The sequence below is a fragment of the Pristis pectinata genome, chromosome 5 (genome assembly GCF_009764475.1).
Source record: "Pristis pectinata isolate sPriPec2 chromosome 5, sPriPec2.1.pri, whole genome shotgun sequence".
NCBI lineage: Eukaryota > Metazoa > Chordata > Chondrichthyes > Rhinopristiformes > Pristidae > Pristis > Pristis pectinata.
Genome location: NC_067409.1, coordinates 12,303,113 through 12,326,271, shown reverse-complemented (window position 1 = coordinate 12,326,271; position 23,159 = coordinate 12,303,113). Strand labels below are relative to the sequence as shown.

The 23,159-nt window shown below is 39.7% G+C and overlaps 1 protein-coding gene across 1 annotated transcript in view; it reads left to right on the top strand.

The window, feature by feature from the left end:
* The window catches only part of LOC127571029 (histone-lysine N-methyltransferase 2C-like), a 355,346-nt gene extending 333,648 nt beyond the window's left edge, over positions 1-21,698 (top strand). The window contains 10 exon segments of the mRNA XM_052017016.1: positions 1,898-3,020; positions 4,086-4,222; positions 6,199-6,341; positions 6,929-7,160; positions 8,074-8,190; positions 11,438-11,456; positions 11,459-11,491; positions 11,494-11,509; positions 17,768-17,876; positions 19,855-21,698. Coding sequence (XP_051872976.1) covers positions 1,898-3,020; positions 4,086-4,222; positions 6,199-6,341; positions 6,929-7,160; positions 8,074-8,190; positions 11,438-11,456; positions 11,459-11,491; positions 11,494-11,509; positions 17,768-17,876; positions 19,855-19,947 — 2,022 coding nt within the window. The 3' untranslated portion in view covers positions 19,948-21,698.
* The last annotated feature ends 1,461 nt before the right edge of the window (positions 21,699-23,159 follow it).

Below are 23,159 nucleotides of genomic sequence, written 5' to 3'. Positions count from 1 at the left end.
GGTTTTAAAATGTATGTGATGAAATGCTTCATGGTAAAAGATCGACTTTCATAGTGAGGAGAACCATGAGTCTATATTCGCTTTTGGTGAATTTCACTGGCAGATAGAATGCTTTTACATAATGTCATGTAAAAACTAGTGATATTTGAAAAAAGAATTCTGCTTATCAAATAATGGAATTGGATATTGGTTGCATTTAAATGGCAGGAATTTCTTCCCCTGGGTCCTTTGGTTTCCTTCCAAATCCCAAAGGCATTGATGGACTCAGAGAAGAGATTACAGGGAAATGGGATTAATAGGCCTGGATATGGAAAGGCCTGGATAGAGTGGACGTGGGAAGGAGATGTTTCCAGTAGTGGGAGAGTCTAGGACCAGAGGGCACAGCCTCAGAATAAAAGGATGTCCCTTTAGAACAGAGATGATGAGGAGGAATTTCTTTTGGGTGATAAATCTGTGGAATTCATTGCCACAGTTAGTTGTGAAGGCCAGGTCATTGGGTTTATTTAAAGCAGAGGTTGATACATTCTTGATTAGTAAGGGTGTCAGAGGTTATGGGGAGAAGGCAAGAGAATGGGGTTGAGAGGGAAAAATAAATCAGCCACAGTTGAATGACGGAGCAGACTCGATAGGCCAAATGGCCTAATTCTGCTCCTATGTCTTACAGTCTAATAGGATTTCTTTGAGAGCCAGCATAGACTTGATGGGTTGAATGGCTACCCTTCGATTCATAAAATATGAGAAAAATAATTCACTTTTGTTTTAAGAATATCTTTATAAGAACTTGAGGCGTACTTTTTTCCATAAAAGATTTTGTAAGAAAGCTTTTCAGTCGTATGAGCCACATTCTATCACAATCCTTACTTATGACTATCAGGCTTACTTTCAGGTTGCTTGAACTGTTTATAGAGCAATTCAGTGTGTGACATTTCAAATGCATGTTTGTGCACAGGGAGGGAGGGAAGCAGGAGAAGCCAAGAGATTGGTTGTAGAACTATGATCACCATAAAATCTACTCTTAATTGTAATAGTTGAGAGATCTATTGTTTATCTTGTATTATATTTCTGTAAATATTTCAGTGGTCTTTTTCATTCAGATGGGTTAGATATATGCAACCCAAGTCTAGGAAAATCCTGCAGAGGAAATTTGTTGTCATTCAAGATGCTCAGTTGTAAGCCTTTATAGAATCATAGAATACTACAGGACAGAAACAGGCCCTTCTGCCCACCCAGTCCATTCCGACCTACTCATCTGCCTATTCCCATCTACCTGCACCCGGGTCATATCCATCCAAACCTCTCCCATCCATGTACCTATCCAAACCTCTCCCATCCATGTACCTATCCAAACCTCTCTTAAATATTACAATTGAACCCGCATCTACCACTTCCACGAGCAGCTCGTACCACACTCGCACCACCCTCTGCGTGAAAAAGGTCCCCCTCAGATTCCCCTTATATATTTCACCTTTCACCCTAAACCTATGTCCTCTAGTTCTAGTCTCACCCAACCTTGGGGAGAAAAAACCTGTATGCATTCACCCTATCTATCTCATAATTTTGTACACCTTAATAAGATTTCTCCTCATTTTCCTGCGCTCCAGGGAATAAAGTCCTAACCTATTCAACCTTTCCCTCTAACTCAGGTCTTCAAGCCTCAGCAACCTCCTTGTAAATTTTCTTTGCACTCTTTCAAACTTATTGATACCTTTCCTGTAGGTAGGTGACCAGAAATGCACATAATACTCTAAATTTGGCCTCACCAATGTCCAATTAATATAGGGTTTCAATCTAATGTTACTTAAAGTAGTTTGCACTCATCTAATGGAAGATTGATTGTTCTTACTTGACTCTAGTTGGAATAAATTATCTTCACATTCAATTGTCTATTTTGAATCAGCAGGAAGTTCCATCTGTAGTGGCGGAGCAACAACCCAAGGATGTGACGCGAAACACATTTCATCATTACAACAACAACACCTCTCCTTTGGATGTCCATCGCCTTCCACTGATTCAGGAGAATGCAGTTTCTCCAACGACTCCCAGTGTTTATTTCCCACCAGCTAACCTGCAGATGTTTAAACAAGATCCAAAGCCTGAAGATCTCAAGGTAACCGTGAAGCTGAAACCTAGGCCGAGATCACTGCAGGGAGGTTTGGATGATAATCGTCCCATTAAAAGGTGGAAAGGGATGAAGTGGAAAAAGTGGAGAGTTCAAATAGTCATTCCTAAAGAACATTTAAAGCTGGTGTCTGAAGAGGAAATTGATGAACTTCTAAACAAACTTGGGACATCCTTAAAGCCTGAACCCATGCCCCGAGATTATAGGAGATGTTGCTTATGTCATGAAGAAGGTGATGGAACAACTGATGGGGCAGCAAGGCTCCTGAATCTTGATCTCGATCTCTGGGTCCACTTAAATTGTGCCCTCTGGTCCACAGAAGTATATGAAACACAAGCTGGCGCCTTGATTAATGTTGAGTTGGCTTTGAGGCGGGGCCTTTCCATGAAATGTGTTTTCTGTCATAAAATGGGAGCTACTGGTACATGTCATCGGATAAGATGCACCAATATTTATCACTTTACCTGTGCCAGTAAAGCCCAATGTATGTTTTTCAAGGACAAGACTATGCTCTGCTCATTACATAAACCAAAGGGACCTCACGAGCAAGAGTTGACCTATTTTGCTGTCTTTAGAAGAGTTTATGTACAACGGGATGAAGTAAAACAAGTAGCCAGCATTGTACAACGAGGAGAACGCAACCACACATTTCGGGTTGGAGGCTTAATTTTCCACGCCATCGGACAACTCCTCCCACAACAGATGCATTCTTTCCACAGTTCAGTAGCACTCTACCCGGTTGGCTATGAAGCAAGTCGGTTTTACTGGAGCACGCGTTACTCCAACAAACGCAGCCGGTATCTCTGCTCCATTGAAGAAAAGGATAGTGTTCCAGAATTTGTGGTCAGAGTCATTGAGCAAGGTCATGAGGATCTGGTCTTAACAGGAAGCTCTCCAAAAGGTAAGAATAAAACATTTCAAACTAGATTTTTTTTTTAATTATTCACTTTTTCAGATTTTTATACTGATTTCTAAGCTAAGTCTGGATTTCAGTCGCAACCCAAGTATATCTCACCAGACCTACAGTATCAAAATAAAACTGCAAATCCACTGTTTATAAATGGAATCACATTTTGTGCTTTTTGGGCATTTTGGCACTTTGTGTTCTCAGTATATTTCATTATGAAATAGAGCTTTTTATTTCTTAAGTAATAGAAACAGTTTTCTCTGCTTTATTTCTTTCTGTGTATCAACCTGGGGCTTATTTCGATTGAAAAGAGTCCATTGCAGGCAGCTTCAGACTGAAAGGTATTTTGAGCGTGTTCATAAGAGACCACTACATTTTGGATCTCTGCAACATTACATCTAGTTAAGGGATGTCTTGTTCTGTGGAACATGGACTTCCAAGAATCCACAGACTCAATTCTTGAATTTGGTAACCTGAGCAATTCTCAAGACTGATCAGTTTGTATGTAGTAAATCTGTAGCTTTTCAGAGTCATTGAGGGAAACATCACATGGGCCCTCCAGTTTACCAAGTCCATGCCATCAACTACCCATTCACAATAGTTTTGCGTTAATCCCAGTTTTGTTTTCCTCACATTCTCATCAACTCCTTGCCCTCACCTCCCCTCTCCCCTCTCCCCCCCCCCTCCCCTGCCCCCCACAAATTCTACAACTCCCTAACCATACTAGGGGCAATTTAATGTGGCCAATTAACGGACAAAATCTGCAGGTCTTTGGCACTTGGGAGAAAAACAGAACACTTGGAGGAAACCCATATGGTCACAGGGAGAACACAGTGATCACAGTAATGATCAATTCACTTTTGTGGTGAACATTCCTGTGAAATCTTATTTTAAAAAGTAAAGAAATGAAATGTTTTGCTAAAGGGCAAAATAATTCAAAACTTGGGTTCCAAGATGGATTTAAATGGCAAGATAAGCTTAACTTGACAATAAATGAGGAAAACAAAGGTGCCATATAAAATTGATATATACAATGGAAACTGCACTTTTCTCTTTCAGGAGTGTGGCAAAAACTTCTGGAGCCCATAGCACGTCTCCGAAAAGATGCTAATATGCTGAAACTCTTTCCAGACTACCTTAGGGGAGATGACCTCTTTGGCTTGACTGTTTCTGCAGTCACAAGGATAGCTGAATCGGTATGTGGATTTTATAATACAAAATAAGTGTTAAAGGGTACAAGACAGAGGGTGGTGGTCGATGGGACTTATTCTAACTGGAGGTTTGTGACTAGTGGTGTTCCTCAAGGATCCGTACTGGGACCTCTGCTGTTTGTGATGCATATAAATGGACCTGGATGAAACTAAACATGGGTGGGTTCATAAGTTTGCAGATGATACGAAGATTGGCAGTGTTGTGGATAGCATAGAAGACTGCCAAAGGATACAACGGGATATAGATCAGTTGCAAATATGAGCGGAGAAATGGCAGATGGAGTTCAACCCGGCCAAATGTGAAGTATTGCACTTTGGGAGATCAAATGTAAAGAGACAGTACACTGTTAATGGCAAGACCCTTAACAGTGTTGATGAGCAGAGGGATCTTGGGGTCCAAGTTCATAGCTCCCTGAAAGTGGCTACACAGGTTGATAGGGCAGTAAAGAAGGCATATGGCATGCTTGCCTGCATTAGTCGAGGCACTGAGTTCAAGAGTCAGGAAGTTATGCTGCAGCTTTATAAAACTTCAGTTAGGCTGCATCTGGATATTGCATTCAGTTCTGGTTGCCCCATTATAGGAAGGATGTGGAGGCTTTGGAGAGGGTGCAGAAGAGGTTTACCAAGATGCTGCCTGGATTAGAGGGCATGTGCTATGAGGATAGGTTGGACAAACTTGGGTTGTTCTCTCTGGAGGCTGAGGGGAGATCTGATGGAGGTTTATAAGATTATGAGAGACATAGGATAGACAGCCAGTATCTTCTCCCTAGGGTTGAAATGTGTAATACCAGAGATGATAGGGGGTAAGTTCAAAGGAGATGCGTGGAGTAAGTTTTTTACCCAGAGAGTGTTGGGTGCCTGGAAGGCGCTGCCTAGGGTGGTGGTGGAGGCAAATACGATAGGGGTGTTCAAGAAGCTCTTAGATAGGCACATGAATGTGAGGGAAATGGTAGGATGCAGACATTGTATAGGCATAAGGGATTAGTTTAGTTGGGCATTTTGTTACTCATGTATTTGGCTTGGCACAACATTGTGGGCCGAAGGGCCTGTTCCTGTGCTGTTCTATGGGTATTAATGGCTCCAGAATGTACCTTCTTCCTGTTTTCCAGGTTTGAACCATTATTATCAAATATAAGTAAACTTGAGTTTTTTTTTAAAATAGACATTTTGATAAAAGATGAGTTTTCTGCTCTAAGAGGCTTGGCCACAACATGCAACTGACAGTCTTACTCAGGAAAACATGGACCATTCCCTGTATCTTGAGAGCCACCTCTCAACAAAGGCAGATATCTGTGATGAAATTCAACACTGTTTCCAATGCACCAGCACATCCTTTGATAGATAGAGGAAAAGGGTATTTGAAGGTCATGGCCCCAAATCTGGCACAAACCACATGGCCTACCAGGCAACAGTGACCCCCGCCCTTCTATATGCTTCTGAGACCTGGACTACTTACAGCAGGCACCTCAGGACATTGGAGAAATACCACCATTGCAGGTTCTGCAAAATCCTCCCAATTTATTGGATTCATTCTCCCAGGCCAGCACCCCAGCATTGAGGCTTGAGTTATGCTTGGTCTGTAGTGCTCTGTTGGCCAAATCATTTACATGCCTGAACTAACCTCTGTTCCTAGTTCTGTCGTGCGTTTGGTTGCTAGTCATATTAAATAAAAATCTAAATTTTGAAATGTAAACTTGAAAGTTGTATTTGTCGAGTTTTATCACTTATGATCAAAGCTGTAATGATAAACTATTTGACGATCCTCCCAGTTATTAAATGGATAGCTGTACTTTATGGTAACTTAGACTAAGAAATTCCAAATTCAATTTGCTGATTATGCTGGTGGATGTTTCAAGTGGGGTTTTTGTAATTGATAACAAAAGCCATCAACGTTGCATGTTGAATGGGAATTGGCTGAGTTAATTCAACCAGATGTCGATTTTTAAATTGTTGCATTGTAGCTGCCTGGAGTAGAGAATTGCGAAAACTACACGTTTCGCTATGGTCGCAATCCACTGATGGAACTTCCACTTGCAATAAATCCTTCAGGCAGTGCCCGATCCGAGCCCAAGATGAGTACCCATGTCAAGAGGTTTGTGTTAAGGTATTTTTGTTTTCAACTTCACATCGTACAGTCCAGGGTTGGAGGTTGCATTGCTTGCTCTGCTGTGCCATGTCATGTCTACCATTTATTAAGGGGTACAACAGCAAATTCTATTTGTTCGGGCCCTTTGATATGTTGCCATAAATTCATAATTTGTGTACTTCCAATTTGGATTAACCACAGCTTTCCTTGACGCATTGTATCACAGCAAATTGGAGTATAACTCTTGCCCTATTTCCTACATGTAGGAATGTGCTCAATCACATATATCAAAATGATTTGATTTGGGAATGAGAGAGGAAAATTAGGAATAAGTGGCAATTGAAAAGATTAAAATCTTTTTCAATATTCTAAATAGTCCCTACTCTCCTTCAACAAAACTAGCTAAACAAACTATTTTCTTTATTAATAATTCCTATTTGCTCATTGCACCCCTACTGCTTAAAAAGCGCAGCAATAATTTGTATACTTGTTGGATAAATTGCTCAGCTTGGTCCATTTTGTGTGCAGTTTCCCTTCAAATCTGTCTGACAAGAAAGAAAAGTATTTCTAACTGATTACTTATTTTTATTCCCATTGACCAAAAGGAACTTCAGAATTTGTTTCTTTCTCTCCTTCTTTTCTCGTTGCTTGGTGCCAAATCGTGCTAGGCCACATACGCTGAACAGTACCAGTACATCCAAGTCTTTTCAGAGCACAGTCACGGGAGAGCTGAATGCACCTTATAGCAAGCAATTTGTTCATTCCAAATCCTCTCAGTATCGTAAAATGAAGACCGAGTGGAAAATTAATGTGTATTTGGCCCGTTCTCGGATCCAGGTCAGTATTTTGTTAAAGAAATCCATCAAACTGAATTTTATTATGGTCAATATAGAATGCCACAGCTATGATTGTGGATATAGTGCTCCCTTTGGTGTTGTGTATTGGAACAGTATGGAGAGAGGCAAAAGCTGATACAATGAGGAATTAATCCATAAGACGTGGGAGCAGAATTAGGCCATTTGAGTCTGCTCCGCCATTCGATCATGGCAGATTTATTTTTCCCTCTCAACCCTGTTCTCCTACCTTCTCCCTGTACCGTTTGACATCCTTACTAATCAAGAGCCTATCAACCTCCGTTTTAAATATACCCAATGACTTGGCCTTCACAGCCGTCTATGGCAGTGAATTCCACAGCTTCACCACCTTCTGGCTAAAGAAATTCCTCCTTATCTCTGTTCTAAAGGGACACCCTTCTATTCTGAGGCTGTGCCCTCTGGTCCTAGACTACTGGAAACATCCTCTGCATGTCCGCTCAATCCTCAATGGGGAAATGATTCTAGGAATTTACCCTAACAGGTTTAATATTTTTTTAAATTTAATTAAAACCTTCACAAAATTAGCAGTTGAGGTGAATGTTAATTGAGAATTCTGTTTTCTCTGTTATGTCTATGTTTCTTGGTTCTGCAGATTCAGTATCAATTGTTTTCCTAATTGGGAAGATCAGAGGCAAAAATAGGTCCATGCTCATAAGTGTGGAGCAGGCTCACGGCACATCTATAATCAGTTTTGACTTTCCGTTGTTAATTCAGAGCTTTATATCAGTGTAATACTTCAAAAGTGTAGTCTCAGAACTAGTTTACTCCAAATGCTACCGTGTATTATTATTGTGGATCAAGACCAAAGAGTCTTCTTTTGTGAATTCAGAATTAGATGAGTCACAGATGATTAATAGCACTCTTTTTTCCTTCAGGGTCTTGGTTTGTATGCTGCCCGAGACATTGAGAAACATACTATGGTTATTGAGTACATCGGAACAATCATCCGTAATGAAGTGGCTAACAGGCGGGAGAAACTTTATGAATCTCAGGTAATCTCAGGTGTATTTTGTTTTGATGCGGTTCACACCCATCAACAGATGAAAGTCAAATAAAAACAGTAGCTAACAGTAGCTATATACATTTTTTTATTTTTAACAAGCAAGAGCATTTTCCGCTTCGAGATGGACTGATTGAAGTTATTCATGGTTAGGTCTTAATTTCTTGATCTATATCCTGATCTTGAGCCTTAACAGTCTAAAAAGCCCTTTTGTCCTATCAATCTGAATCTTTCATTGAACCCAACACTGTCCCACCTCTCCCATCCCCTACCCCACCCACAGCTTCCAGGATGAAGTAGTCAGAATTATTTTGAAAGGATTTAATCTGTTTCGGGTTTTGCACATGTTCTCTGATTTCTAGAGCAAGTTAACTGCTTCTAGGAAGTTGGGGAGGAAGGAGAGCTAGAACGTAGAACAGTACAGCACTGGACAGGCCATTCAGCCCATAATGTTGTGCCAATCGTGATGCCAATTTACACTAAATGTTCTCCACCTGTGTATTATCCATATCCCTCCATTCCCTTTACGTTCATGTGTCCATTTAAAAGCTCTTTATTCTTGCGATGGGCAGTTTAAACTATAAGGAGCTCTCACAAAATTTCATGTTGATGTTTCTACTCTTATGTCATGTGTACAAAACATTCCAACCCTCCCAAAGAACTAAATACCTCCGATGGTAAATATGGAATTCTCAGAATAAAATAGGAAATGATGGAGAGAAGAAACCTCATGTTTCAGCCCTCATAAGTTTATACCTTAAACAGTAACATGCCTGTTATCTGCACATGCTGAGTGTCTCCAGTATTTTCTCTTCTCCAAGAGGTGAAGTCGAGACACGTTGCTACAGATGAGACTGATTTCTGCCATGTTGTCAAAGAGAGAGAAGAAGTAAAGAAAGATGCACAAAGGCAGCTCTCTCCAATTTCTCTTACCACACCATGGCAGTGAAATCGATTATTTAAAAAAAAAAGTTCTCAATAAAAAAAAGAAAGGCAATATATTTTTACTTCTACTTTTTAAGTTGAATAATGATTCAGTTTTGGCTTTTACCTTTCTGAGGTATAATCAACAACTTTAGTCATATTTAAAATTGGGTACTGTTGGATTATTTTCCATGGTTGTAATTTTCAATGACATTCTGGCCACTCTTTTCGATTAATTTCCATATAACCTTTTCTGATTTCTTGGATTTTGTATTCCTATGAGGCTGCAGTATTGTGTGGACTCTGCTCAGAACCAAAGAACGTAATGTATTTGCTTCATAATCACAATTGTTTCAGTGAATTCAGTTACACACAATAGAGGCTGCCATATGGTCATACATGTTCATTAGAAGTAGCTTCAAAAATAATTTCTCAAATAAGATTTTTTTCCTTTTTGTAACTGAACCACTTGAACAAGTGAGTGACATCAGGACATCTCTATTTAAGGTTACACACCCTAAATACTGTTCTGAAGTGGTGCCTGTATCATTTGAGTGAAGTGAAAGGGTAGAAAAGTAGGCACGGTAGTGTAGCGGTTAGCATAACGCGTTGCAGTGCCAGCGACCCGGGTTCAATTTCCCTCCACTGTCTGTAAGGAGTTTGTACGTTCTCCCCGTGTCTGCATGGGTTTCCTCCCACATTCCAAGATGTACAAGTTAGGAAGTTGTGGGCATGCTGTGTTGGCGCCGGAAGCGTGGCGACACTTGTGGGCTGCCCCCAGAACACTACGCAAAAGATGCATTTCACTTTGTGTTTCGATGTACATGTGACTAATAAAGATATCTTGTCTTATCTTAAAACTGAGGTTTTATTTAAAGTATCAATGGCATCTGAGAGCACACTCTAGAAAAAAATCTAAAGGAATGCTCCTCCACTCGCCTGCACTCATCCATTTATCAATTGTCTGCATCTGCCAAACACGTTTCAAAATTTTTGTTTTAGGAAGATCAGCTATTAACTGCTATGCAATAGCCAGCAGATTAATGTCACACGTATTTATATTTCCAAGTTTAAAATATTTTGGGAAATTCCTGATCGCATTACGAATCACAGATGGAGTTGCCATAGTTAAGTAAAGGTGAGCATGGACATTTGTTCCATGTCCTCTATAATCTTAGTTCTCCCCCATAATCTTTTATTTATATATAAACTCCATGGGCTTGCAATACCTAATCGAGAAATGTCCGTCCCACGGAGAACCACCAGCTCATAGCATTCCGTGGGTCAATGTGTTACCTTCCATACCTGTGCATTGCAGCTTCAAAGCTGGGAACGTATATTACTGCACTTAAGTCAGCACTGTCCGGGGCAGAGCTCCTTGATGCTATTAGTGTACATAGCAAATCAGCCCACCAACCAATATTGAAAAAGTAATTAAGTGCAAGTAAGTGCTTTAAAAACAGTGCTGGATGTAGTTAACAAGTCAGGCAGCATCTGTGGACAGGGAAGCAGAATTAATGTTTCAGGTCAATGACCTTTCTTCGCTTCTTTCTGATGAAAAGGCATGAACATTACTTCTGTCTAACTCATCATAGATGCTGCCTAATCTGCTGAATATTTTGAGCAGTTTCAGTTGCAGCCTGTTCCACTGCATAGGATGTCTACAGTGGTGAGGTCTTGAACTCTCCCAAGCAAATCCAGCCCAATGGTTCAATGTTGTGATTATATTTCATAGGATGTACGTAAACCTTAAATGATGTTTGAGAATGAAATGTTTATTTCCAAGTTACAAACCTGGAATTATCAGCCAAGGTACCCCAGTGCATACTAGTATTTACCATTATCACAGCAGCTGCAAACATTCTGCTTTGTAGATTTTTCATTGAAAGGAGCTCTACATATAACAGATGTAATGGAGAGAAGCACTTCAAGATGATTTCAGCACCTTTTGTCATTTTTATTCCCCAGTTCCTTTCACGGCTTTCCTTTCCCATGACCGTAACTCTTCCAGTCCTTCAGCCTTCTGAGATCCATGATTCTGGCTTATATCGCATGCCCAATTTTCATCACTCCACAGTTAAGACCCATGACCTCGGCAGCATCAGCCCTCAGCTTGGGAATTCCCTCCCTAAACTTTGTTTCTTTCTGCTGACCTTCATGACTTGTCCTAATTTCCTTCAATGTTCTCTGCCAAATTTTGTTTGTTAACACTCCTGTGAAAGGTGTTGAGATGCACCATGTTAAACGTGCTGTAAATGCAACTGGTTATGCAAAATCACAAGTGGCACCTTACTCTGTTCTGTTTTTATTTCCAGAATCGTGGAGTGTACATGTTCGTATTGACAATGATCATGTTATTGATGCAACTTTGACGGAGGTCCTGCAAGGTGTGTATTTTTGTGAAGAAAATCAAAGCAAGTTCCACCACCAATTCCCAGCAGTTTTCTTCTTGGAACTTGGGGCATGGGTGTCTCCTTGTTCCATTTTTGGTGTTGCTAGCATTCTTAAGGCAATTCTGTGTACCCTGAATGCATTATTTGAGTTGCATATTTTCTCAAATATAAATGCTGGCTTTTCCCAAATTTCAGGTTTTAAACATCACATGGTATTTCACAATAGGGTCCACTAATAAAGCAATCGCACAGTATTCTAATGTCTATAACTTTGAAGCTAAATTTTGTGTTGTCTGTAACCTCTACAAAAATTGGAGGATAGTTGCTGAATTTTTTCTTAAGTGGAATTTCAGCTTTAGTGGCATAAAAGTCAGACCTGAATCAGAATTGGACAGGACCATTTGCCAACTAAAGCTCAGCTCCAATACCAGGTCTGCCTTGATGGCATTATGCTCTGTTTTGAATGGCTCTAATGGGTTTGTTTCAATTTCCAAAGCAATTTGGGGCAAAGATCTCAGAGTTGGTTCTCAAATCAGCAAATGAATTCATTGAATGGTGGAACTAGCTTGAGCTTAATGTTGTATTCCTGTTGCTATGTTCCTACACTCACTTGAAAGACTACCCAAATATTTGTCACTACTTCAGGACTGATGAAGGAGCAACTCTATTAGGAAAGTTCTGTTATTGTGAAGTCGTGCTCAGTAAATTAATTAATTTGGAGATTTTCACTTGTAAATAACCACAGCTTTGATCATGACTTCCAGTGCTAACTTTGTGAAGTTTGCATATTCTCCCTGTGATTTGTGGGTTTCCTTTGGGTGCTCTGGTTTCTTCCCACATCCCAAAGGCATGCTGGTAGGTAGATTAACTAGCAATTGTGAATTGCCTTGAGTGGGGGTGGGTGGAAATTGATGGGGATGCAGGAGAAAAATTGGGATTAACATAGGGTCAGTGTAGCTAGATGCTTGATGGTCATGAGGTGTTGGTATTGGTTTATTATTGTCACTTGTACCGAGGTACAGTGAAAAACTTGTCTTGCATACCGTTTGTACAGATCAATTCATTACACAGTGCAGATACATTGAGTTAATAGAGAGTGCATTGAGGTAGTGCAGGTAAAAACAGCAACAGAATACAGAGTAAAGTGTCACAGCTACAGGGAAGTGTATTGCAGGTAGACAATAAGGTGCAAGGTCATAAGGTAGATTGTGAGGTCAAGAGTCTATCTCATTGTATAAGGGAACAGTTCAATAGTCTTATCACCATGGGATAGAAGCTGTCCTTGAGCCTGGTGCTACATGCCCTCAAGGACAGCTTCTATCCCACTGAGGGATACGTGGACTGAAGGCCTATTTCCATGCCCTGACTGTATGGAAAATGCAGCCCATCTGTGCTAACCCTAATACTTGAGACAGGTATTCCCTCTGGTTATAGAGTTGTAGAGTAATACAGCACGGAAACAGGCCCTTCAGTCCAACCTCGTCCTGGCCAACAAGGTACCCATCTAAGTTAGTCCCTTTTGTCCACATTTAGCCCATTATCCCTCTAAAGGTTTCCTATCCATGTACCTGTCCAAATGTCTTTTAAATATTATTGTACCTGCCTCAACCACTTTCTCTTGCACCTTGCTCCTTTTATGCACCACCCCTCTGCGTGAAGCAGTTGCTCCCTGATGTTCCCTTTTAAATGTTTCCCCTCTGACCTTAAACATATGCCTTCTAGTTTTTGATTCCCTTTCCCTGGGAAAAGGTGTGTACTTTCACTCTATCTATGCTCCTCATGATTTTATACACTTTCGTAAGGTCAACTACAGTGTAAAACATGCATCAAACACTCTTCTCTAAGATTGTCCTTAAGCGCTAGGAGAACCATGGCCATCCTATGGTGATTTTCTGTGGCTTGTGATTTGTTTACTTTGGGGTATCTGATATACTTTCAATAAATATTATTTAGGCCACTTTATAATCGCTATCATGACCATTGAACTCAGTCCTGATTTAAAGGCCACCGGTAGTGAATTTAATGTCAAACTGCTCCGTCCCCAAGTGGAAATACAATTGATATTTAGTGCATGGAGCAAGTTTTTGGAAATCTTCTTGCAGTGTTGACAGAATAGATATCCAACACTTCCAACTGTAGTAGTAATACAAAACAGCATCCCAGCAGTTAATGAAACAGCATTTGGTATCTGATACTAGGTGTTCTGAAGCCAAGATAAAGTTTGTGTCTGCTTCTGTTATTTCATCTACAAAAACTTTGAATGGTTGCTTCATTGAGTAGCTATTTCCACTTCTACCATTCCAATCTCATCACGTCATGAAAACAAGCCCTCTGCTCTGTTCCATTCAGTGTTTTTTTTGAGCCACGCCACAGCCACATGGTACCTTGATTCACACAGACCAGCTCTCGTCTGTGGTTAAGGGATGATTCTATTTCAGTGATATCAAATTGTGTCAGTTAAGCAGCTCCCTTGTGGCTTTGTAGTAACACTAGTAGTACAAAGTAGTATAACAAAAGTGAAGAGAGAGCTCTTATTATGTACCAGAACTAGTCATTTAATAAGCAATGCAGAATGGGGTTTATGCTCCATGCTTTACGTTGAAGCTTATCCTAAAACTAAATGATTTACTTGTTTCCTCCATAACTGTGTTTCTATGAAAGAGCCTTTCACCAATGATTTTGTCAGATCTGAATGACAGGCTAAATATTTGTGTGTATGTAAATCTCCAGAAATATATAGAGGACTGAAGTTTATATCAGTTGTCATATCCCTGTAAATTCTTTCCTTTCAGAACGTTTGAATATCTCTTTGCTTCTACCCCTGGCAGTGCATTCCAGATCCTAACCACATGCAGTGTGTAAAAAAAAAAAAAAATTTATTTATTCTTCATGTCATTTTTGTTTCATTCAACATCCTGTAGTTCTTGACTCCTCTGCCAATGGGAAGAATATCTCTCTATTCTATCTGTATCCTTAACAATTCTAAATATCTCTGTCAGATCTGTCTTGTGTTACAAAAAGAATACCAGGTTCTCAAATCCATCTCAAATTCCAGGAAAAGTCCCGTGTTCCTGGAATTATTTTTGTAAATCTGTTTTACATTCTTTACAAAGTCTTCCTCTTCCTTAAAGTGCAGGGCCCAGAAATGGACACAATGCTCCCATTGTGGCAGAATCAGGGTTCATCCTTCCTCTTGTGCTCTGTTTTTATCTATGAAGTCTGGAGTCACATGCTCGTTTAACCACTTCCAGTGAACATTTTAGTCATGTATGCATAATTCTCTGTCTTGTATGTTTTATAATTGTACCCTCCAGTTTATTTTGACTCCTTTTATTCTTCCTACCAGGATACAACCCTTCACATTTCTTGGTAGTAAACTTTAACTATCACCCATTGGCCCCTTCCACCAGCCTGTCTCTTGTCTCCTTGAAGTCTGTTAATAGTTTCCTCGTGGTTCACTACACGTCCAAGTTTTGTTATGCATAGCAGTTAGCGCGACGCTATTACAGCGCCAGCGATCGGGGTTCAATTCCCATAGCTGTCTGTAAGGAGTTTGTACATTCTCCCGTGTCTGCGTGCATTTCCTCCGGGTGCTCCGGTTTCCTCCCACATTGCAAAGACATATGGGTAGGTTAATTTGGGTTTAAAATGGACGGCGTGGACTCGTTGGGCCGGAAGGGCCTGTTACCACGCTGTAAATAAAATTTTTTCAAAAATTTAAATTTAAAAAAAACTTAGAAGTTGTCCTGTGCGCCCAAGACCAAATAGTATTTTAAGAAACGTTATGGCTCTTGTATCAACACAAAAAAAGTGCTGGAAGAACTCAGCGGGTCGGCAGCATCTATAGAGGGCAATGAACAGTCGACGTTTAAGGCCGAGACCTTTCATCAGGTCTGGAAGGAAAGAGGGCAGGAGCCAGAATAAAAGGGTGGGGGGCTGGGGAGGAGCATGAGCTGGCAGGTGATAGGTGAATTAGTCTTGGTGAAGACTAATGTATGGCTCTTATATTGACCTCTGGGGAACTCCACTGTACACTCGCGTTATGTTTCGCGGAACAATCTTTTGCTGCTACTCTTTCTTGTTACTTAGCCAATTTTCTTCAAGTCCTTTTATTCTATGGTCTTCAATCTTGATGACAAGCCTATTATGTGGAACTTTAAAAAAAAACTTTTTGGAAGTCTATTTATACCATATCGACAACATTTTCCTCTGTTACTTCCTCAAAATTCTCTATCAAATTAGTTGGACATGATTTGCCTTTTAACAAATCTATGCTGTATTTCTGTAATCAATTCATACTGCTCCTCAGGCTAATTCTGTCCCTGATTATTGTTTCTGTGACTTTCTCCACCACCAAGGTTAAACTGACTAGTGTGCAGTTCTTGGACTTATTCATGCATTTTTTTTTGAACAAAAGTGTTAGATTTGCAGTTTTCTAGTTCTCAGGCACCATACCTGAATCTATAGCTGTTTGAAAAATTATGGTTGGAACCTCTGAAATGCTCTCCTTTACTTCACCAGTAACCTGGGATCCATCTCACCTGGACTTGGAGATAAATTAGTTTTAACTGCAGCTAGCATTTCTACCATTTCCTCTGTATCAATTTTTAGCCCATCCAGAATCTCATTTTCCTTTCCTGAGGATGCAGCAGCGTCATCTTCCTTGGTGAAGATTAATGTATGGTATTAATTTAGTATCCCCAGCCACGCTTCTATGAGTAAATATCCATTTTGGTTTCTGGCCCATCTCTCTTCGTACCCTTTCCCTGCTCACTTGACAAAGTATTTTGGATTCGCTGTTGTTGGTAGTCTTTTCCCATCCTCCCTCTTTACCTCCCTTATTTCCTTTCTCTCTTTCCTTCTGAACTTTCAATATTTCATACGTTAATAACCTGGCATCTTTCATATGCTGTAAATGTTTGCTTTATTTTAATCTAATTTTCCATTCATGAAGCTTTGGCTTTAGTTTCCCTACCTTTCTCCATCATTTGAAATTATCTACTCTGAAGTGTCTCAACTTTAGAGACCTCCCATTGTTGAATTACAGTTTTGCCTCCCAAGCTTTGATGCCAGTTTACGCAGGTCTTTTCTCATCCATTCTCCAGCTGGCTTATTTTTTCCGTGGAGTGGTCTATTCCTTTTGATAGAGCTAACATTGCTGTTGCCTCGATGTTCTCCCACTGACACTTGCTCCGCATGGTCTGGAACATTTCCCAAAACCAAGTCAAGCAAAAACTCTTTCCTCATTCAGCCAGAAACGCACTAAACAAAGTTTTCCTAAACACACTTGAGGAATTCTTTTCCATGCCTGCCACCTCCTTACCCTACTCTTTGCCTTTGTTAATGTTATCCTGGTGTATATCTGGATCGTTGGGACCCATGCTATCACAGCTCTATAGTTTTTCACATCTCTGTATTTTCCCTGCACGTTTGCTGCTCGGTATCCTTCCCACTAGTTGGCAGCCTGAAGGATAGTTCCAGTAGTGTAATCACAGCTCTGTTGTTTCTTCTAAACAGACAGATTCTGTCCTTGATCATTACAGAGCACCCTCTTTCTCGCTCGCACTCCCTTTCTCGCTCGCACTCCTTCATTTTCCTTTATTGTACTTGATGATGCTGTGACGACTCCTCTATCTCCACATCCCAGTCTATCTGAAAACTTGCATCCAGAAACATTTAAACCCCATCCCTGCCCTTTTTTAAACCAGGTCTCTGTTATTGCCATAACATCATCATCACAAGTGGTTTATTGCACCTGCAGCTCACCTTGCTTGACATGTTTCTTAAATTTACAGTTAATTTGATCTTCTTTGTAATTTCTGAAAATTTGTTCTGGTGCTATTTATCTCTCCCAAACCCTTTTACATCTCTATTCCCCTTTCTAATGCTACCTTCCTGTGCCTGGCCCCATGCTAAATTAACTTAAACCTCTCCCTAACCTTCATCAAAGAGCATTGCTCCCAGCTCCTTTGAGGTGCAATCCACCCAAACTGTACAGACCACACCTTTCCCAGAACTTATCCCAATGCCCCAGAAATCTGAAGTCCACCTTCCTGCACCATTTGCATGGCCATGCTTTTATCTATGCTATCCTCTCCTTCCTATTCCACAGATAAAAACTCTTGCCATTAATAAAACAGTACTAACTCGATCAGTACTTTTGTGAACAACAATTATTGGAACACTCTGAACTTTGTAACTTATGTTTATTAAAATATCTCTGGTAATATAATGTGCATTATAATCTTTCAGATATATTAATCATTCCTGTGCACCAAATTGTGTGGCTGAGGTGGTGACCTTTGAGAAAGGACACAAAATAATCATCAGCTCCAATCGTAGGATTCAGAAAGGAGAGGAGGTAAGTCCAGCTTGTAATCAAAAGTTTCATTTGGTCTACTTTACAGCCCTTGCAACACAAAACTGAATAATACTGAACGAAACTGAATTGAAGTCAAGTCAATTCGTGGCATTTACTGTGGTTTCTATGATTAAAGTTAAACATAACTACAGTTGACAGCAAAAGACTGCAGAGGCCAGAAATCTGAAATAGAAAATACTGGTAATACTCGGGTCAGGGACCATTTGTTTAGAAGGAAACAGTTAACGTTTAAGGTTGAGAATTTTTCTTCGGTGAAATGCCCGATGAAATGTTATCTCTGTTTTTCTCTATGTATACTGCCTGACTTCAGTTTCTTCAGCAGTTTTAATATCATTGTAAACCTCTTTCCAATATAAAAGGCAATGAAAAGGAATAAAATGTTAGAACCTGAGAGGAGTTGAGGAGAATATGGGAGATTAAAAAACGGGATTAATGTACATTTAGTCTAAATGGGTATTTGATGGTTGGTGCAGACTTGAAGGGCCCCAGTTTCCATTCTGTATCTCCATGACCCTATGAATGTGTTCTGAATTATGGCTACATTTATGTACGTACATAAAATGATTTGGCTATTTGCTGAACCCATTCTGGAATAATGGCAAAGTCCAGGATGAGACAAAGTGTTTAGCCCCCTGTTCAGATGCAAAGGTGATCAGTTTGATACGTTAGATCTATAGCAGCCATCTGAGTAATTCATTTACCTTTGAACATGGAACCTCAGGAACATTATATTGAACGGGGTATGTTTAAATTTCATCAGAATAATGCCAAGAGTTAAAGGGTTAAATTGTGAGAAAAGAACATGTGAACTTGGCTTGTGTTCCCAAGTTCAAGTTCAAACAGTTGGGTGCTGATTTAATGAGTTCCTTAAAATGAAGTGGATGTAGATGAACTCTTTCATCTATGGGGAATTCGGAACAAGAGGGCATAACCTTAAATTTACGGCAAGGCTATTTCAGAGAGAAATCAGAAAGCAGCATGAATTATTCAGAATTTTCTCCTTTTAAAGCTCTGGATGCTGAACATTGGAAATTAAGAGCAAAATTTCTTTTGAGGGAATCAAATTAAAGGTGTGCAGAGAAATTGGTGCACAGTTCATTCGTGCATTAATTGATGGATCAGCCTAATCCATTTCACAAGTAAGAATGTATCTTTAATGAACTACTAATTGGCATATCTCAGTTTGAAAGAATTCTGCAGTCTCTGGGTTAAGATCAACAACAGATTTTTTTTTAATTCTGAGAGGAAAAAAATTCACCCTAAATTAGTAATTATGACTTGTCTTGAATGTTTGCCCATACTGAACTGTACAGTGCCAATATAACTACACTCCAAGGAGGAGAAGCATTTTTCCTGAATGGTCTACTAATGAAGATTGTGAACAGATCAGATGGTTTTGTTTTGAGATGGTTAAAGGACTCAACGTTATGAGAATCCCTCCACACATATTTGAAGGTAGCTCAACCCCATCTTCACAGTACAATGTACAGTAATATGGCCAAATCATCATAACCTACACCCAAGGACAGAACAAGCAGCTCTGCTTTCAATACATGCACACCGCTATAAAAAGCAAATCCATCCAATTATTGCAGTGACTTTTACTGCTGTAATCTTCAGCAAATACTGAATTATTTCATGGCTGCATTGTTACTTATCATAATAAATATTTTGTTTTGTGAAACTTATCAAACAAAAGAAGATGTCAAGTTACTCAATCATGCTGTTCATTATTGTTTGAGTCTTGCCCTTCATTTTCACTGCACTTTGCGATGTCTCATGAAGTAAGAGTTGCTGTTTTTTTCTGATTGTTGCGTTAAACCGGGAGTAGCCGCTAGAGTTTAGTTTCCAGTTGTAAATCTGTGTGGTGACCTGATCTGTAATCAATCTTTGAACCTCAGTTTCTAGTATCTGTTTTACTAAACCAGCCATTGACTAGAAATGTTCTCTGTTGCAGCTGTCCTATGATTACAAATTTGATTTTGAAGATGACCAGCACAAGATCCCATGTCATTGTGGAGCTGTGAACTGCCGTAAATGGATGAACTAAACGCATTCCTTGCAATATTTCTGGGGTTGCTTGTCCCTGGAAAGAGATGCTCTCTTTCTCTTTTGTATAAATCATACATTCACACAAACATATTAATACACACATGCACATATGTTAATGCACACACATATTAATACACGTGCACATATAAACACGCGCATATAAACATGCACACATAAACACACGTACACATAAGCACGCACATATAAACATGCACACATAAACATGCACACATACACGCACACATAAACATGCACACACAAACACACACCTTATAAAAGTAAGCCTGGAGTTCACAAATGATTCTCCTCATCTCCAGCAGCAGCACAGAGTTGTGTAACAAGCATAAACTGAAGACTGGCTGGCATGTCAGTCACTCCCATCTGTCCATTTATAATACAGGTGGAAGCAGATTATTAATTGGTCTAGCACTGGAGTTACTGTCCTGTATCGACTAAAATGAGCAATGGTTTTACTAGGAAAAGAACCAATGGCTGACCTGCTTACAAGTAGGGTAGGCACTTATGAATGTAGGACTGAATTCACCAGCTAGGGGAAGGATCAACAGTGCTGGCCACAGCCTTATTTGCAAGGGGCAGGCCCTCTAGTTTAAATAAATAATTAATTAAAAGTAGACACCACTGAACAAGGAATGTACTGAGGTGACTTCCTTAGGGATACAGCTAAGGGAAATAACTTGCACTAAAAACATTTAAAATACTTGATTCCATGAGTCAGTTTATTGTAGTTTTTTGATTTCTGTATGATAAAAGAGAAACATTTTTGTATTTATTGGATAAGTGAATGAAGCTATTTTTAAAAATAAAAGTAAAAGAAAGCAAAGCTGCTGCTGTTACCTGCAGATATAAAAACCCTGTTACTTTGTACAAAGTGTAAATAAAGTGAGGAATATACAATATAAAAGAAATGACCAAATGCTACCTGACACTGCAGCCATTTGCTTTTAGTGGAGTCCTCTGAGTCAGGTTACATGGTATATAATTTTAACCAACTGTGAATTAGGTTCAAAACCACACCCAGGTAGCGGCTAGAAGCTCCTTTAGCAAGCCTAGATGTAAAGGTAGAGGATTGCAGGCATAATACATACAGCAGAATCATGTTAAGGGTTGTAGCCTCAAAGATAATTTTTATTTTTAAGCAAAATTATGAGATGTAATTATGCTAACACTGCAGGATTTTTGGCAATAGGGTTTTGGAATAAATGAGAAAATAGGCACAAAAATAATATTTGTATGGATTGTTTTTGTTTACATTTCTTTAAACAAACACTGTTTTGTGTTGGCTTGTAGAAGTTTAAAATGCATTTTGAACCAGGTTAGCTTTATTTTGTACTTACAGAAAAGAGAAATAACTGGTACTGACACTTCACAACTATTAAGTTCAAAATGAAGTTTGTGTGCACATTATCAGTAAATTGTTATATTCAATGAAACAGTCATAAATTGTAATGTATATGGCATGTTGTATTTTTTACATTACAGAAGAAATCAATTGTACATAGTTCTTCTTGATAAATAGCTGTATGAATTTGTTTCTTGGATTTTTTTTTCTCTTGTATAATATTCCAACATCCTACCAGTATTTGTCTTACAGTTTTTTCTGTCCTGTACAATAGTATCTAATGTTGGGGGAAAAAGAGCTTTTTTTTTGAAGTGTAAAGAGTGTTATTGGGTTTTGGAGTTTGTGCAACCAGATTAGGAGATCAGCATTTACAAATAAAATATTTTACATCTATGAACAGAATGGTTTTGTTGTGATAAATGGATCAAAATGTAGAAGGTATTTATCTTGGAGAGACGAGACTGCAGATGCTGGAATCTGGAGCAACAAAACTATCTGCTGGTCAAGCGGCACCTTAGGATCTCTTTTTTGGTTAGGATCTGTGTCCCGGAACAATGTAGGTAGGTAGCTCAATGTGATGGTACAGGGCCTAGATTTTGCAATAGTAATGTCACTAAAAGTACCATCGTTCTCCATCTACTCTGCGAAATTTACAGAATCCTCGTAATCCTCTGAGGCGCATATTGAAGCCAGTTTGCTGGATTTGTGACGCAGTAACTACACAATTCTGTTATTTGGTTCTAGCTTAGCCACCTGCCCTCATTCTGTGCCTTGTCCAGTAAAGGAAAGCACCCGTGTGCCCTTTCAACCACCTCACTGACCAGTCCAGCTATCTTAAAGATTGGTAGAAGTGCACTCCAGGGTCCCCTTATTCTAATACATCGCTGTCCTCCCATTTATTGTATATGTGTTGTTTTTCGGATTTTGTGAGCTGTGCTCCTTGATATTACTTTTGCAGCCAGTTTAAAAACTTTGACGTGCTCTTGTATCGTTCTGTCTCCAAGCTCCCACTGAAAAGCTGGCTGAAGGTATGTATGCAGTTTTTAACCAAAGACTGTATAGTCTGGTGGTACAGAGAGTGGCATATGCACTGTTAATTAAGTGGTTTGCTCTATCCTAGAAGAAATGCTCATCCAGACAAATGGAGAGTATTCCATCACGCTATTTCTTGTCCCTTGTTCTGAGTAGTGTGGACGTGAGTGACTCTCACCACAGGATATACAGCCTCAGACCTGTTGTCGTAGCTGCAACATTTGTGTGGCAGTCTTTCTGATATAGTTAATGGGGGATGTCTTGGGGATAGTCTGCATTACAGCAGGGGAGGTACTGGATGTTTTAAAGCAATTGAGGGTAGATAAATCTCCAGGTCCTGATCAGGTATAACCAAGAACACTGTGGGAAGCTAGAAAAGAAATTGCAGGAGCCCTGGCTGAGATGTATGCATCATTGTTAGCAACGGGTGAAGTGCCAAAAGACTGAAGGGCGGCTAATGTTGTGCCTTTATTTGAGAAGGGCTGCAAAGCAAAACCTGGGAACTATAGACCAGTGAGCCTAGCATCTGTGTTAGGTAAGTTACTAGAGGGGATTCTAAGGGATAAAATGTACAAGCATTTGGAAAGAGGGGGGTTGGTTAGGGATAGTGAACATGGGAGATCATGTCTCATGAATTTGAATTTTTTAAAGAAGTAACCAGAAGGTCGATGAGGGCAGGGTAGTAGATGTAGCCTATATGGACTTCAGTAAGGCCTTTGATAAGGTTCCACATGGTACATTGCTGTGAAAAGTTGGATTGCATGGGATCCGGGGAGAGCTGGCTAATTGCATACACAATTGGCTTGATGGTAGGAAGC